Here is a 17,088-nt window from a genome sequence, read left to right as displayed (position 1 = left end):
GTTCACCTGGAAACATTTATCATTATTCACTGACTAAAAGTCTGTAACTCAGTGTAGTTGAAGAAGAAAACACAGTGAACATTTCACTACTTCAGGATTATTTGTCTTCCAGGTTGAACATCACATCACACACATCACATTATCTCTAGCCGCTTTATCCTTCTACAGGGTCGCAGGCAAGCTGGAGCCTATCCCAGCTGACTACGGGCGAAAGGCGGGGTACACCCTGGACAAGTCGCCAGGTCATCACAGGGCTGACACATAGACACAGACAACCATTCACACTCACATTCACACCTACGCTCAATTTAGAGTCACCAATTAACCTAACCTGCACGTCTTTGGACTGTGGGGGAAACCGGAGCACCCGGAGGAAACCCACGCGGACACGGGGAGAACATGCAAACTCCGCACAGAAAGGCCCTCGCCGGCCCCGGGGCTCGAACCCAGGACCTTCTTGCTGTGAGGCGACAGCGCTAACCACTACACCACCGTGCCGCCCAGGTTGAACATGTTAATGATAATAAGGAAAAATATCATGACATTAAACCAGGAGTTTAAGAAAGTTTAGTGGAAATCCTACCTTTAATTTTTAAATAAGTTCCATCTGCAAACACAAGGTTGGGTATCGTCAGTGCACAGTAGTACATGGCTTCATCAGACTGAATGGTGTTTAAAATGGTCAAATTGAAGCAGTTTAAATGTTTTTCTGTCTGAAAACCAGGATTTTGGGATTCAATGGAAAATGTTTCACCAACATCTTTAAAGAGTCTGACTATAATCTGAGGTTTTTTCTGTTTGGTTGCTTAAACCAGGCGATCATCCCAACTACATTTTCAGAAATACAACACTGCAGAGTCGCCGAGTCTCCGATATCCACACTGAGCTCTTTATGAGGCTGATAAACTCCTGACTCTGTGAGGGATTGTGCAGCAACCCAGCGTCTACCAGGTTGGACTGGATCTAGAAAAGAAGAAACAAAAAACACATTAATTAGATAGTGAATGCATTTCAAAAACATCAACAAAAATGCTTCAACATACAGCTTCACAAACTGGTTGAGAGTAATAAGCTCAATTGACTTCTTTTATTTTTGAAACTAGATGTGAATAATTGACTCATATTACTTACACATGGTGCTGAAGATCAAAATTAAAATCCACAAACAAGTCATTTTTCATTTCTTCGTACTTCTACAGTGTTTGTATCTCATTTATGAACAGAATATGAATGCACTTGAAGCAGGGTTTGGATTTATATTTATACTCCAGGCGCTCTGTACTGAACACGCCCCAGAATATGACGTGATTGGGTGTAATAAAAAAAAAAAGACATGATCAGAGAGCACATGATATTCTGATCTGCCTACATCGACCCCACATTGTTCCATATTTGTGTTTTGGTGTTGCACAGTGAGGTCTTGACAAAGATGTTCTGACAGAATGGAAAATGTGGTTTACTCGTACACTCTCGTGCGCCTACACTAATGCCTTATTGTTTATTTTAGTTGCCTTCTTAATTTAACCTGTATGAACAAAATTCCAAATCATTAAATGTAAATGCTGTAAAAGTGAATGATCTCGTGACACATTTGACCCAAAAGTGACCATCCTGGAACATGGGCGTGTCAGTGTTGTGCTCTTCTGAGATATGAAGCACAAATGTAACCTCAAGGTCAAGATTCAAGATTCAAAGTATTTTATTGTCAATTCACTGTATATCCAGGACATATAGGAGAATCGAAATGTGAGTTTGAGCCTTCTTGGCCAGCAATGCAGTATTGTTGGACCAGGAGACGTCCTCAGTGATGTACATCCCTAGGAATTTGGTGCTGCTCACCCTCTCCACTGCATCACTGTCAGTGGTCAGAGTGGGATGCTGTGAGTGACCTCTTCTGAAGTCGACCACTATCTCTTTGGTCTTCCCCACATTCAGGAAGAGATTGTTGTCTTTACTCCACTGGACCAGTTGGCTCACCTCATTCCTGTAGTTGGCTTCATAGTTACAGGGTTAAACTGTCCTATAATTAACATTCACTAAATTGCGCAGAATTATCTGGAGGTACTTACCTCTTGCAAATATTTTATGTGTACATACATCACTTAATATGACCATATAATGGTAAACAAGGATTTCCCAATTTATCATTGATTATAATTCTATTTGCAGGCTCGCGCTGCTGTGGCTGCAACAACTAAGGAGACGACTACTGTACCAACCCACCATTCATCTGATTCAGAAACCAGAGACAGCTGTTAGCTCTTTCACTGTGAGAATTTCGATTATTGAATACTGGTTCACCATTAAATATTTTCTAGAGCCAGAACAAAAATAATGGTTGGCATGTGTGTAAATATTGCAGTCAGTCTCTGTAGGCTTTTATGCCATTTTAGTGTAATGTAATATCTGACCAGCGGCCATCATAAAAGTGAAGAATAATACCTTTAAGTTCCTTTGCATATTCATGATTACATTTGATTCAGGTAATGCAAGTATTAATCTTATATTTCATCCTGTGAAACTACAACACATGATCTGTTATGTTTGTCAATTGTACTAGTTTTATATATATTGTTCACATTTCTAATCTAACCTGGCTGATGCAGCTTTTTTTTTTTTGAAATAAATGCACTGACTATACAAAATATTGTTGCTTTTTCCATGTTTTCTGCATAATATTACTCGGGTTTTGTAAGGTAGTAGAAAGGATGTGAAAATGTAAGGTGGTGAGAATGTGACCATATGAGTGTGAAAGTATCCATAGTATAGTGGGAAGGTCCCCATAGGGTAGTGGGAAGGTGCCCATAAGGTGGTGGGTATGTAGTTTCTCTATGTAACTTCACGACGTAGTAAAAACGTTGCTGGTAGTCCAGAATTTTACGTAGTAACTATGTAAAAACACTACGTAACATCTACCAAACCACTGCATTGTAAGTACGTAGTTACTACATAAAATTGTTACCTGGGAAGGTGTGAAAACCATCACAGGCCACAATACAAAGACCAGAGTCATTGAGGGGACAGTGGAGAGGGCGAACGGGTTGAATGACTTCTTCAACCGGTTCAACCAGCCCACGTCCCCCCCCACCCTCCCCCTCAGTGCAGCCATCTCTCCTTCTTCCCTCAACACACCTCCCCCCAGTCATTGCAGCAGCCCTCTCCTCCCCCTCCTCCCCCACCTCAACACAGACTCCTCCATGCATTACTGCAGACCAGGTCAGAGGTCAACTGAGGAAGCTTCACCCAGAAAAGCAGCAGGCCCAGACAAGGTGTGTCCCCGACAACCAAAGACCTGTGCTGCTGAACTGGGTGAACCACTCCAATGCATCTTCAACCTTAGCCTGCAGCTGGAGAGAGGTCCCACCCTCTGGAAGACATCATGTATCATTCCAGTTCCCAAAAAGAATCGGCCCAGGTACGACATGCCCAGGACTGTTTCCAGTTTGCGTATCGGGCAGGTGTTGGTGTGGAAGACGCCATCCTCTACCTGCTACACCGAGCCCACTCGCATCTGGATAAGGGAAATGGCACAGTGAGGATCCTCTTCTTGGACTTCTCGAGTGCCTTCAACACCATCCACCCCCTTTGGCTTCAGGACAAACTGAACAGGATGCGAGTGGACCCCTGCCTGGTAACCTGGATCTCCAGCTACCTCACCGACAGGTCGCAGTACATCAGGCTGAAGGACATCACGTCTGACACTGTGATTAGCAGCACTGGACCACCCCAGGGCACGGTGCTGGCCCCTCTTCTCTTCACTCTGTACACTGCGGACTTCTGCTACAACTCGGAGCTGTGTCACATTCAGAAGTTCACTGATGACACAGCCATCGTTGGGTGCATCAGTGACGACAGAGAGGAGGAGTATAGGAGTCTGGTGAGGGACTTTGCTGTGTGGTGCAACAGGAACTATCTGCAGCTCAACACCTCAAAGACCAAGGAGCTGGTCATTCACTTTGGGAGGTCCAGACCAAGGTCACAAACAGTTCTGATTGAAGGAGTCGAGGTGAAGGCTGTGGATTCCTACAAGTACCTTGGGCTGTGGCTGGACAGCAAGCTGGACTGGACTTACAACACCAATCACTTATACAGGAAGGGACAGAGCAGGCTATACTTCCTTCTCTGTCTCTGCTTGCAGAAAAACTTCTTTATGAGTTTAAGCTGGATTTTAATACTGTTGGATGGATTTTAGATTTTATGACACAGAGGACACAATGTGTTAGAGTAAATGGTGTACTCTCTGAAAAAAGCTGTTCTTCCACTGGATCCCCCCAAGGATGTGTTCTTTCTCCTCTTCTGTACATACTGTACACAAACAACTGCAGAAGTCAGTATGATAACAGAAAAATTATTAAATTTGCAGATGACTCTGTTATAGTCAGTCTGTTGAAGGGGGGAGAAGCAGAGCATGGTCAGGTGGTAAATGACTTTGTCAGTTGGTGTAAAGACTCATACCTTGAAGTCAATGTGACCAAAACTAAGGACATGGTTATTGATTTTAGAAAATCGGCACCTATCCCTAAGCCCACTGAGATGTGGGGGGTGGAAATTGAACAGGTGGAAAGCTATAACTACCTTGGGACTGTCCTAGACAGTGACTTGTGCTTTCACAAGTCTCACAATTTTCTTCAGCTGAACGCAGATAAAACTGAAGCAATTATATTTGGCAAAAAGGAGGAAAGGCTTAGGATTGCCACTGTTCTTGAAACTAAGGGGCTTAAAGCAAAGGATACTGTCAAAAACCTTGGTGTCCTTATTGACAGCGAACTTAACTTCAACAGTCATATGAAAGTGGTAAAAAAGTCTGCATTCTATCACCTAAAAAACATTTCTAAACTCAGGGGTCTCATGTCAAAACATGATCTAGAAAAACTTATTCATGCTTTCATCTCCAGTAGGGTTGATTACTGCAATAGCCTTTTCACAGGTCTTCCAAAAAAGACCATCAAAGAGCTTCAACTAATCCAAAATGCAGCAGCAAGGGTTCTTACAAGAACAAAAAGGGTAGTCCATATCACTCCAATCCTAAGGTCTCTACACTGGCTCCCAGTGAGCTATAGAATTGACTTTAAAGCACTACTTCTTCTATTTAAAACATTAAATGGGATGGGACCCAGCTACCTACTGGATATGTTTCAATTATATGCACCAACTAGGTCTCTAAGATCACAGGAGAAAAACTTGCTCGTAATACCAGCTGTCAAAACGAAGTGTGGTGAAGCAGCCTTTAGTTGCTATGCTGCTAAGCTTTGGAACCAACTTCCAGACGATTTCAAAAATGCTCCTACTGTTGTTTGTTTTAAATCCAGGCTCAAGACAAAGCTGTTTTCAGATGCTTTCACTTGATTAATTTTTACCTAAGTAATTAATTTCCTTTAACATAATTTCTTTTAATTTTGATTTTAATGATTTTACTTTCTTTATTTTAATTTCTTTTTAATCTTGGATTTTAATGATTTTACTTTACGATTTTTGGTGATCCTCGTAGATTTTGTCTGCGGGACGATTTTATTTGGTGATCCTCATAGATTTTGTCTGCGGGACGATTTTATTTGGTGATCCTCGTAGATTGTGTCTGCGGGACGATTTTTGGTGATCCTCGTGGAAGAGCCACGGGAAGAGCGCGCTTTATGTGATCCTCGTAGATTTTGTCTGTGGGACGATTTTATTTGGTGATCCTCATAGATTTTGTCTGCGGGATGATTTTATTTGGTGATCCTCGTAGATTTTGTCTGCGGGACGATTTTTGGTGATCCTCGTGGAAGAGCCACAGGAAGAGCGCGCTTTATGAGTTAAACCCATAATAATAATTAATCTCGAGGTTGATTCCTTTTTTGAACTTTATTTCATTTTATTTCTTCTATTGTTTAATTCTTATTATTTTTCTTCCCCAGTTATTTTATGTAATTTTATTTTCTATTGTTTACTGTTCTGCTATTACTTCTGTAAAGCACATTGAACTGCCACTGTGTATGAAATGTACTATATAAATAAACTTGCCTTGCCTTGCTTTCAGCCTAATTCATAGGCCATATATAAAAAGGTCCAGCAGCGTCTCTATTTTTTTAAGAAAAATGAACACTTTTAATGTATGTACTAAAATGATGTCTTTGTTTTACAAATCTTTTATTGAATCGTTCCTGTCTTTTTCTATTAATATGTGATTTGGTAACCTAAAACTTGCTGAACGCAACAAGCTGGGTCAACTTGTTACTGTTGCGGGGAAGGTCATGGGGAGAACAGAGCCGTCCCATAGGCTGTGCGAACTGTGCAACTGCACAGGGCCTCGCGCCACTAGGGGGCCTCGCGCCTTAAATCTTGCTGTGTTTTTTTTAATTATTATTATTTTTTTAAATAAATACATTAGTTATGTATGATTTTGTATCAATGAGATGTCACATAAAAACAAACAAACAAACAAATAAAAAACAAATCCAAACAATGCGAGTTTTTCATTGTCATTACGTAATGCGTCCTCACTGAAGACGGGAGAGGAGGAAAGTTAAAGCGGGGGAAAGTAAACATGTCGACGGCAAGAGAACGCGACCGATTTCGCAAGCACGAATCGGGTGCTGAGAAGAGGATTTACGCATCCATGTCAAAGATTAGGGCCTCGCATTTCAAGTTCGCACAGGGCCTCGCACCCCCCCTGCGACGGCCCTGGGGGAGAAGCAGACTCCCCTTTGTGAACTGTTTAACCGCCATGTTCTCAGGAAGGCACTTTCAATTATAGACTGCGTTGATCACCCTCTCTATGGGGAGTTTGAATTTCTGCCCTCAGGCAGAAGATTTAGAGTTCCCACCCATAGGACCAAAAGGTACAAATGCTCATTTGTTTGCACAGCCATAAACATGTTGAATTTGCACAAATAATGCTTCCTCCTGCACTTTCTGCATTTTTGCACATTGGACTCCTGGACTGGACTACTCTCCATGTTTTGATCTTATTTTTACCCTCTTATCCTTTTTATCTGTTTTTATTTTTATTTTGTGTATTGGTCTCAGTCTATATGGTTGGGGGCCTTATGTCTACGTGCCTACCTGTGTCCCTGTTTTTATGTTGTTTTTATTATTTGGTGTCTGTTTGTGTTTTTAAATACCTGCTACAAACTAATTTCCCCTTGGGGACAAATAAATCAACTTGAACTTGAACTTAGGAGGCTGCGGTCCTTTAACGTCTGCAGGAAACTCCTGTGGATGTTCTATCAGTGTGTGGTCTCCAGTGTCCTGTTTTACACCGTGGTGTGCTGGGGGGCAGCACATCCAAGAAGGACACATCCAGGCTGGACAAACTGATCAGGCGGGCCGGCTCTGTGGTCGGCATGAAGCTGGACTCTCTGGTGACGGTGGCGGAGAAGAGGACTATGGACAAACTATTGAACATCCTGGACGATGCCAGTCACCCTCTGCACACCGTCATCAGCAACCAGAGGAGCCTGTTCAGTGACAGAATGCTCCTTCCCAAGTGCAGGACGAACAGACTTAAAAACTCCTTTGTCCCTCACGCCATCAGACTGTACAACTCCTCTCTGGGGGGGAGGAGGGGTAACAGGAGGACAGAGGATGGGAAGGAGCAGTAGCCTAGCCTAACAATAAGCAATACTGGACAATCTGCAATATAATGTGCAACATAAAGTGCAATATCTCTCCTGCTGCCCTGCCCCCCTTTTTTCACCTCCCCCTTCCTCTCTTCCCCATATCTTATTCTTTTTCTATTTGCATATGTAAATCCTTAATTTAATTTATCTTGAAGTATTTTTTCTCTATTTTCTATTCTCTGTTTATCTGTAATGATGCTGCTGGAATCTTAATTTCCCTGAGGGAACCCGCCCAAAGAGATCAATAAAGTTTAATCTAATCTAATCTAATCTAATCTAATCTAATCTAATCTAATCTAATCTAATCTAATCTAATCTAATCTAATCTAAAATGTGAAGGTCGTGTGCTGGATTGTGGTTGAGGCGAAGTAACTATAGATTACATAATACAAAAATAGTTAAAAATTGTATTTAAAATTGGATTTTGTCAGACATTGTAGACAGGGATTATCTATCACTCACTTCGTTAATACACTCATGTATACACTTGGTCACTTTATTAGGAACACCCAGACCTCCACCTGCTGTTTTCTGCAGTTCTCTCATCAGCCGATCACTTGACAGCAGCACGATGCATCAAATCATCCAGATCCAAATCAAGAGCTTCAGTTAATGTTCACAATGTTCAAACATCAGAACAGGAAAAATTGTGATCTCACAGTGAAGTGTGACTTTCTTACACTGCAGCATGGGGGTTGGTTTGGTTCTTCTTATTGATGTTTTTGTCCTGGTTTAGTTCCATCTCACTGGACATGCAGAGGAAACTTCACACAAAAACCACAGGCTTCTGATGAACTAGTGTGGTTCAAAAATAGAAACGTACATGAAAAGGAAATTTAACTCGTGACTTGAAGCAGCCAATCAGATGAAAGTCTCAAGAACAAAAACACGGCAGCTTTTCAGCAGCTCGAGCTGAGTGTGACTTCACCTCTGAAGATGACATCACTGTGGATTCTTCTCTTATCTCTGAACATCATCAGTGAGTTTTAAAGAGGTTTTAATAAAACTATTATTATTATTATTATTATGAATAATATGTTTGTTTATTTGTTTATTTATTTATTTATTATTTTCTAGCTCCAGCCCAATCTGTGGATTTTTCCAAACCATCATTTCTCTCAGTGAAGTCTGGAGAACGTGTGACTCTTAACTGCTCATTTAGAGACATTGATCCGGGTGAAAGTTTGTTCTGGTACAAACAAATATTTGGAGAAATGCCTCAAGAAGTGGGAGAAAAAACAAATTATCAAGATATCAACATTTCCCCCATGTTCAAGACGTCAGGATTTAAAATGGAGCAGACTGAGAACGGCGTTTCTCTGACAATCTCACATGTAAAAAAAGAAGACGGAGGATTTTACTACTGTGGGAAAGTTTACTTGGACCAAGCTACGTTCATCACAGGAACTGTCTTGGCTGTAAGAGGTAATTACTCTCGGCTCTGTTCTGTGGGTGACAGGGCTTTCAGTGTAAATGGCCCTAAGCTGTGGAATGCCCTGCCACTAGCGTTGCGCCAATGCTCAACACTGTCCTCTTTCAAAAAACAGCTAAAAACACATCTCTTTAGCTTGGCTTTTTCTCTTTGATTTTTAATAACGTTGTTATTATTATTATTATTGATTTCTTATTATTTTATTGTTGTTATTTTATTGTTCTGCTTTTATTGTTTGTTTTTTACTGTTCAGTGTCCTTGGGTACCTTGAAAGGTGCTTATAAATAAAATGTATTATTATTATTATTATTATTATTATTATTATTATTATTATTATTAACTAAATTTAAACTGTTTGTACAATACACACTCAATTTCTGAACACTGTATATTTAATTACCATCATAACAAGTTAATACATTCTGGAAAGGGTTAGGGTTTTTTTAATTCTTTAATTTAATTCCTATTTTGTGGTTTGTTTGTTTTTTGTTTTGGTCTGTGGTCATTAAGTCAAAGTCCCTCTGATGCCAGAATCTGGTTTTCCCAGTCAGTCTCCTGTCCCAGTACTAACCAGCTCTTTAAGGTGGATGGGTGCGGCGCTGAACTCTGTTTCGATAGCCCTCGGCCTCTCACCTATACAGCTAGGGTTACAGTGGGGGGCGGGTTGTCTCTGGTAATCATGGTGATTTAACTGGAAAAAATATATATATATATATCCGTCAATTTCTAAAAAAATAAAAAAAAAATCCTTGTCAGTGTGAATTGAAATTAATACATTCTGGAAAGGGTATATTATTATTATTATTATTATTATTATTATTATTATTATTATTATTATTATTATTATTATTTTGTGATTCAACTGTAAATAAATAAATATATACCATCTTTTTCAAAATAATAAAAAAACACAAGTAAATAGACAAATTGATAGATAAATAAATAAATAAATAATTTCTAGCAGTGAGAATTGAAATTAATAGATTCTGTGAATTTTTTTTATTTTTTAAATGTATTTATTGGTGATTAAACTGTAAATAAATCAATCAATAATTTAAAAAACAGCTTGTTGAAAAAAATAATTAATAAATAAAAATCCCTGTCACAGTGAATTGAACCAAATTTATTGCCATATTTAAAAAAAAATCAATTCAATTACAAGATATTATTTTATTCAAATCACACTTTTAACAATTGGCAGCTTTACAGATCTCCAAATATCACAATCGATTGAGTTCTATCCCTAAAAACATAAACATTCTTCACTGTAGAGGTTTTAAGAGGTCCACACTGCACTGTAAAACATGATTTGCTGTTTTAACTTAAAAAAAAAAAGTTAGTACCCGGGCTGCCTTAAAATTTTGAGTTCATTGAAATTCAAATCGGAAGTTAAATTGTTTGCCTCATTGTGTTAATTTACGATTTGAATTTCAATGAACTCAAAATTTTAAGGCAGCCCGGGTACGAACTTTAAGTTAAAACAACAGATAATTTTTTACAGTCTGGACAACATTGAAAACTTCACTGTAATTGACGACTCTGTGTGAGAACCAGAAGTAATTTGGACCAAAACAGTGAGTTTGTGAATTATATCTCTATTTTATGTCAAAAAAACCCAACCATTTTGGACTAAAGACTCAAAAGTACAATGAGAAAAGAACTCATGAAGCTCATATCCACCAGGTGAAGGGTTTCATTGGTGGCCACAGATACAGTATGTGCACGATGGAGGATTTTGGTAAAGAGACGTTTTTTTCAGCATGTTATTGCTTTGATTTAACGATCCCAACTTTGACTAATATTAGATGGAGTTTTAAAAATGTTGGTTGGACAGACAGTGGAACAACAGGGCTGATCGCTAAAGACATCACTTTAGACAGGTGTTTGGGGAATATGAATGCACTGGGGATGTGGTTTATGGATTAATTGTGTATTTTTATTTTTCTAAGTCTTTTAAATACATGGCTCTGGTGGTAAATTCGTCATCTCTGTTTTTCTTTTTCCATTATTATGTTGTAAAATGGCTCTTGTTAAGCACTTTGTGACATTTCTCTGTGAAAAGCACAATACAAGCAAACTTTCCTTCCTTACGACTAACTTTATCACATCGAGATTTGTTTTTTAGTCGAGTGATTCTGGTGCCATGATTCTTCTTCTACTTTTGTCCTTTCAGTTTGAGAACTTGTTTGAAAAACAGTTCACAGGTAAATGTAGATGAAAACACCTGAGATCTCACCCCGTCTCTATCACTCTGAACAGGTGATGGAGATGTAAAAGTGTCAGTGATCCAGAGCGGCGTGTTGGACTCGGTTCCTGCAGGAGCGTCAGTGACTCTGCAGTGCTCGGTTCTCTCTGAGAGCAGAGCAGCAGAACACCAAGTGCTCTGGTTCAGAGCTGCTTCACCACAATCCCATCCTCAAATCATTTACACTCATCACAGCAGCAGCCGTCAGTGTGAGAGCAGCTCTTCTACACACACCTGTGTGTACGACTTCTCCAAGAACATCCTCAGCATCAATGATACTGGAACTTACTACTGCGCTGTGGCCGTGTGTGGGAAGATCATTTTTGGGAACGGGACTCGAGTACAGTTGGAGAACTCTCCAAAATTTGGTTGGTAATAAAAGTTCTGTCATCCATCCATCAATCTATCTATCTGTGAAATTGTTAATATGATCAGTGTTCTTTCGGTCCTGAAGTGATCTACCTCGCAGTGGTGGTGGCACTGTGTGTGGTTGTGATCTTCGCTCAAGCTTTTATAATCTGTAAAATGAGGAACTGTGAACAAACCAGAGGTGAGCCTGAATCATACAGAAGTGCATAGAATTTTGCTAATTAATTTTTCTCTCGACATCAATATTATAGAATGTTTTGTGTAGATTTCTAACATTCCAACAAATATATTTTACGTCCTAGAAATCATATATTATCTAAACATATAATCAATGTTTTGTATAAATAAACAAACATTGATTATCTCATTACAATGTGGGTGTGATATATTTGGCAGCATGAGAATAGTCAGTTCTTGAAATTGATGTGTTGGAAGCAGGAAAAATGGGCAAGCGTAAGGATCTGAGCAACTTTGACAAATTGTGATGGATAGATGACTGGCATCTCCAAAACTGCACATCTTGTGGGGCGTTCCTGGTATGCAGTGGTTAGTATCTACCAAAAGTGGTCCAAGGATCCAAAGGACAACCAGTGAACTGGCAACAGGGTCATGGGTGTCGAAGGCTCATTGATTCACATGAGGCATGAAGGTTAGCTCATGCAGTCCAATTCCACAGCAGAGCAACTGGAGCACAAACTGCTGAAAAAGTTCATGCTGGCTCAAACAGACAGGTGTCAGTATGAACGTTTTCAGCAGTTTGTGCTTCAGTAGTTCTCCTGTGGGATTAGACCATATGAGCTAACTTTTGTGCCCCATGTGAATCAATCTGCCTTTGACACACACGATCCTGTCGCTGGTTCACTGGTTGCCCTTTGGATCCTTGGACCACTTTTGGTGGGTAAAAATCATTGGATATGAGGAACACCCCACAAAATGTGCCGTTTTAGAGATACTCAGACCCAGTCATCTAGCCATATAATATATCCATGGTTAGGGTTAATCTTAGGTGCATGTAAAGAAATGTTTTTGACCAAAAATGGCTTAAAATAATGAAATTAAATGTTCCAACATAAAAAAAAAATATATATATATTATCAACAGTAATTTGTAAGCCAATATAAATGAAAGAAAATCAATATTTGGTGCAAGATGAAATTTCCTTTGCTTTAAAATAAATAAAAAGTAGTGTCAGGTCAAATGAGTGCAGTTTTATGCAGAAATGAGCTGTAGGTTTTACTGAACATCTTACAGAACCAGACACAGTTCTTCTGAACGCTTTACTATCACACTCACTTCTTTATTTGGCACTAAAACCCAGCAGCCTTCATTCTGTTTTCTTTTTTAATCTGAAAAGAAAGTGCTCTCTTATGGAATATGCTGCTCAGACAGAAAGTTTTTTTTTTGCCTGTAATCTTTAATTTTGTGCTTGAACAAAACAAACGTTTGGAAGTCTAAAATGTTTTTGTAATGTTTTGACTTGATAATGTCAAAAAAAAGAAATCTATAACAGAGTTTATAAGAAAGAAACAATAGGGTGCCAAGACTTTTGCACAGTACTGTATTCTTTCTTTCGACAGTGAGATCTCAACGAGATTGTGTGGTCGAGGAAACACCCAATCAGGTAAATAATCTTAAATAATGTCTCCATTCTCTCAGGAACAAACTCCTCGATTTCTCGGTGTCACTGTGATGATTGAGATCTCTGTTTGTCTGTTCGTTCTCACAGGGTCGTGATGCAGTGGAGCTGAATTACGCGGCTTTACATTTCAAAAAGAACAAAACGAAAAGAGTCACAAGAAAGGGAGAAAAACCTGATTGTATTTATTCTGATGTTGCTTCTGGTACCTAGATTATATTTCTAATTTATTTCATTTCATGTATTAATGATTTCTGTTTTAAGGTTTACTTTTCAGAAGTGAAATTTATTCCACGTGTGGTGAGTTTTCTCTTGTGCACTGATTCGGACTGTGAGATTCGATCTGAGGACTAAAACCTAATGTCTATGAAATAAAAATCCAGGTGTGTGATTCTTTCTGCGTGAAATTCCGCACAGTCAAAAATCAATCTGTTCTTGGAGTTCACTTTGTGTATGATGATGTTTAGTGACAAAAAATCTACAGACTTGTCCTTGAAGTGTATTTTATATCTACACTGGGACATTTTCAAAGAGCATGTCCTGTAGTGTTAATGCCAGAATTACGCACACTGTTATAAAACTCACTACAAGTGCTTTTTAGGTCACAAGTGAACACGTGTTTGTGACAAATTTCATTTCCTGCTCTTGTGGCTAACTCCTGTGACTGATTATGATGTGTAAAATAAAAACTCAACACCATCTTCCATCAACCACCAACACAACACACACTCCCTGGTCAAGAAAGCCCAGCTCCACCTGCACCGTCTCAGAAAGCTGAAAAAGTCAGAGCTGTAATCAGCGTTTACCCCTTTATCAGGAATTGTAATATTCTCCAGTATTGGAAAGCAAGAGGATGGAGAATAATCAGAGTTTCTATCCATCCCAACCACAGACTCTTCTGCCTACGAGCTTGTGGTAAGAGATACTGCAGCGTTTGAGCCACAACAACAGACTCTCGAACAGCTTCTTTCCTCAGGATGGAAACGTCATAAATGTTCAGCTCTCAGGACTCAAAAGCAGATTCACCACTCGGCCTCTTTACACGATGTGTTGGAAAACCAGCACCATTTACAATGCTCATTTTATACCTTTAGACATTTTGTAAGAAAGCAACAAGAACAAAACAAATTAAAATCCTGGTCGCGACAATACATGATTATGAATCACTTTCTGGAAGGATCCATCTTGCTTGTTTGATGCTTCACTTCACTTTTCTTCATGTAAAATGTGTTTGAAGAGGTTTTACTCAACACTCAGTGATCAAGAAAAAACTACTTTGGTATTTCTGGGCACCACATTCACAGCACCTGATTTTCAGTGTAATTTCACTCGAACCAGGAAACCCAAGCAGCACAGAGGTGCATGAATAAACAAGCCCCGCCCCCAGGGAATGGACTCAGTCACAGTCCTTGACTTCAGTTGAAGGCAAACACACATCATTTTTATAAACACGCCAGTAATTGAAGTAATTAAACATAACTTTTATTTAAACTCAGAAATGTTCTGATAATGTTGAAGATTTTTGTTACGTCTTTAAGTAAATTGTGAATACATTTATTTTGTCCTGAGCCAAACTCAGAGACAGACAGGTGACACCCCTTCAGACCCTGCGTCCACTGGGATGGACATGACATACCCTATTCTTTGTTTTAAACCAATAAAAATGCATTTTTTTCAATTTAAATAAGTGTTGCCAGGCAAAACAAACCTCGTCTGGCAGCACTTATTTTATCCCTATATGTTGATAATGGCAATATTCCTCAATCATCAGCTGTCAGGTTATAGTCCTATGAAAACCCATGACCTTGAGTTTGACGTTTCAAGGTCACTCAAGGTCAAAGCTCATGGTGCCAAATGAAATCCCATATGGCACTTCCTAGAAGTTGATAATGGTAAATATATGTCAACCATCAACCATTTTCAAGTTAAAGCCCTTTGAAAACCCATGACCTTGAGTTTGACTTTTCAAGGTCAAAGATCATAGTGCCAAATGAAAGGCCATATGTGAGTTCCTATATGCTCATAATAGTAAACATCTGTCTATCGGCAACAGTTTTTGAGTTCGCATAGAAAATATATTATTCTGACAGAATGGTTGACCTTTCCAGTGACCTTGACCGTCACCTTGATCCAATCACCCCCAAAATGTAATCAGGTAATCTACAGACCATTGCCCCCCTACCCTGAAAATTTGAAGTCAATTGGTGCAACCGTCTAGACACTAGATAGTTAACAGACAGACACACAAACAAACAGCTCTGATTACCTCACCACACTTACTCTGTCGTGGGCGGGGTAATAAAGCTTGGTCACTGATTGGTTGCTGATTATCCAATCACAATGAAGTTATGACCTGTGACTTGCTCTCAGAAAGTTTCAGCCATCACACAAGACAAGCGTGGCTCACCATGTGGACAGGAGGAGGAGCCAAGCACCTTTCTCACCTTTCAGTATAAATTTATGTCTATGGTAGTGTAATATATTTGCACTAAATATAATCTTAATCTTATCAAGTGATTGTATTTAAAGTTAACTTGAATATATTTCAAAGCTCTAAAGCACAGGATTTAAGTTTAATGTCCATCACAATGGACTTCAGGTGCTGAAAGACAACAGCAGGAGCTTGATGATTTAGTGTTCGTATACCAGGCTGTGAATTTCTGGAAGCTTTTCAGAGCTAAAATGTAGTTTGACAATATATTAATCATCATCAAAGTTTTTTTTTTTATAATGATGTACTTTTAGAGTATAAAGTCACAGACATTTTTGAACTTCTGATAAATGGAGAACTGTCTGATCTTGACTGCTTGGATTCAGGAAATGAGGCAGATGAGGCCAGGAGTAAGGGAGTAAAGTGAGTAAAAGATGATGTTTTATTGGTTTCAGAGAGGGACAATGACAATGGAGAGGTTTCACTGTCATTGAATGCCAGAAGAATTTGAGGTAGCAGCTGAGGTTGAGGTAGAAGACAGTGTAGGGACAGAGGAGCATGAGGATCTAACAGTTACCAGGAAGGAAGAGATTAAATAGCATTGTAGGCCTTTCACTACCATCCTGGATCTCCTTCATTTCTAAATGAATGTATTGTGAGAGTAGAAAAAACAGTGGGGGTGAAATGTGGAAGGTCCAGCACGTCTCCTGAGCCAGTTCACGTCCATCAACCCAAACACGATCAGGATATAAGGCCCCGACCTGAAGTACAGTTCGACATGGTGGACCACATGCCGAATTATGATGACAAGAAAGAAGCTACCAGATGCAAGAGGATCTACGGTATATGTATATATAAGTCTTTTGTGACAAATGCAACATTCAGCTGTGCTTTGTACCAAACTGAAATTGTTTCAACACATTCCTCATATAAAATATACTACAAAATAATGTAATAATAATCTAAAATAATAATAAATAAATACAAATAATATAAAATGTTACATAAAGAATATACAAAGTTGTTCTGAAGGTTTCTTGAGATTTTAACTTGATTTAGTCCTGGTGTCCATTGTAATGGACAAGAAAAAAAAAGAAATAAAAATATGTGTTGGCAAAAAATAAATAAATATTCGGACTTCATTTCTACATTGAAGAAAAGTAAAAATCAGCTGTGGAAACATTTTCTTGCTCAGTAGAAAAAAAAAATCAGGTCTGAAGGGGATAAAGAACGTTTAGCGACAGTGAATAAAAATATGATTATTGGCAAATTTATTTAATATGTATTATTATGCAATTATTGTGAACAAATATAAAAATATTATCAACTTTTTTTTGTTTTTTCCCTTTTTTTGTACTTTCACCAAATACAGTCATT

At 38.9% G+C, this 17,088-nt stretch overlaps 1 protein-coding gene across 1 annotated transcript; it reads left to right on the top strand.

Annotated features, from left to right (window-relative positions):
* Nucleotides 1-8,526: 8,526 nt before the first annotated feature.
* Nucleotides 8,527-16,310, top strand: LOC132890349 (uncharacterized). Its single transcript, XM_060927160.1, has 6 exons — nt 8,527-8,577; nt 8,676-9,023; nt 11,290-11,643; nt 11,730-11,825; nt 16,026-16,121; nt 16,213-16,310. The coding sequence occupies exons 1-6, from the start codon at nt 8,535-8,537 to the stop codon at nt 16,308-16,310; spliced, it is 1,035 nt and encodes a 344-aa protein (XP_060783143.1). The 5' UTR covers nt 8,527-8,534.
* Nucleotides 16,311-17,088: the final 778 nt, after the last annotated feature.

Source organism: Neoarius graeffei, chromosome 8 (genome assembly GCF_027579695.1).
Source record: "Neoarius graeffei isolate fNeoGra1 chromosome 8, fNeoGra1.pri, whole genome shotgun sequence".
NCBI lineage: Eukaryota > Metazoa > Chordata > Actinopteri > Siluriformes > Ariidae > Neoarius > Neoarius graeffei.
This window is presented reverse-complemented; position numbering and strand designations above follow the sequence as displayed.

What these genes read in the sequence shown, in the direction of transcription:
- LOC132890349 (XM_060927160.1), top strand. Translation starts at nt 8,535, where the DNA reads ATGACATCACTGTGGATTCTTCTCTTATCTCTGAACATCATCA. An exon ending in AACTGTCTTGGCTGTAAGAG is followed by an intron (nt 9,024 to 11,289) that starts GTAATTACTCTC and finishes CACTCTGAACAG; the next exon opens with GTGATGGAGATGTAAAAGTG. An exon ending in GAACTGTGAACAAACCAGAG is followed by an intron (nt 11,826 to 16,025) that starts GTGAGCCTGAAT and finishes ATGTACTTTTAG; the next exon opens with AGTATAAAGTCACAGACATT.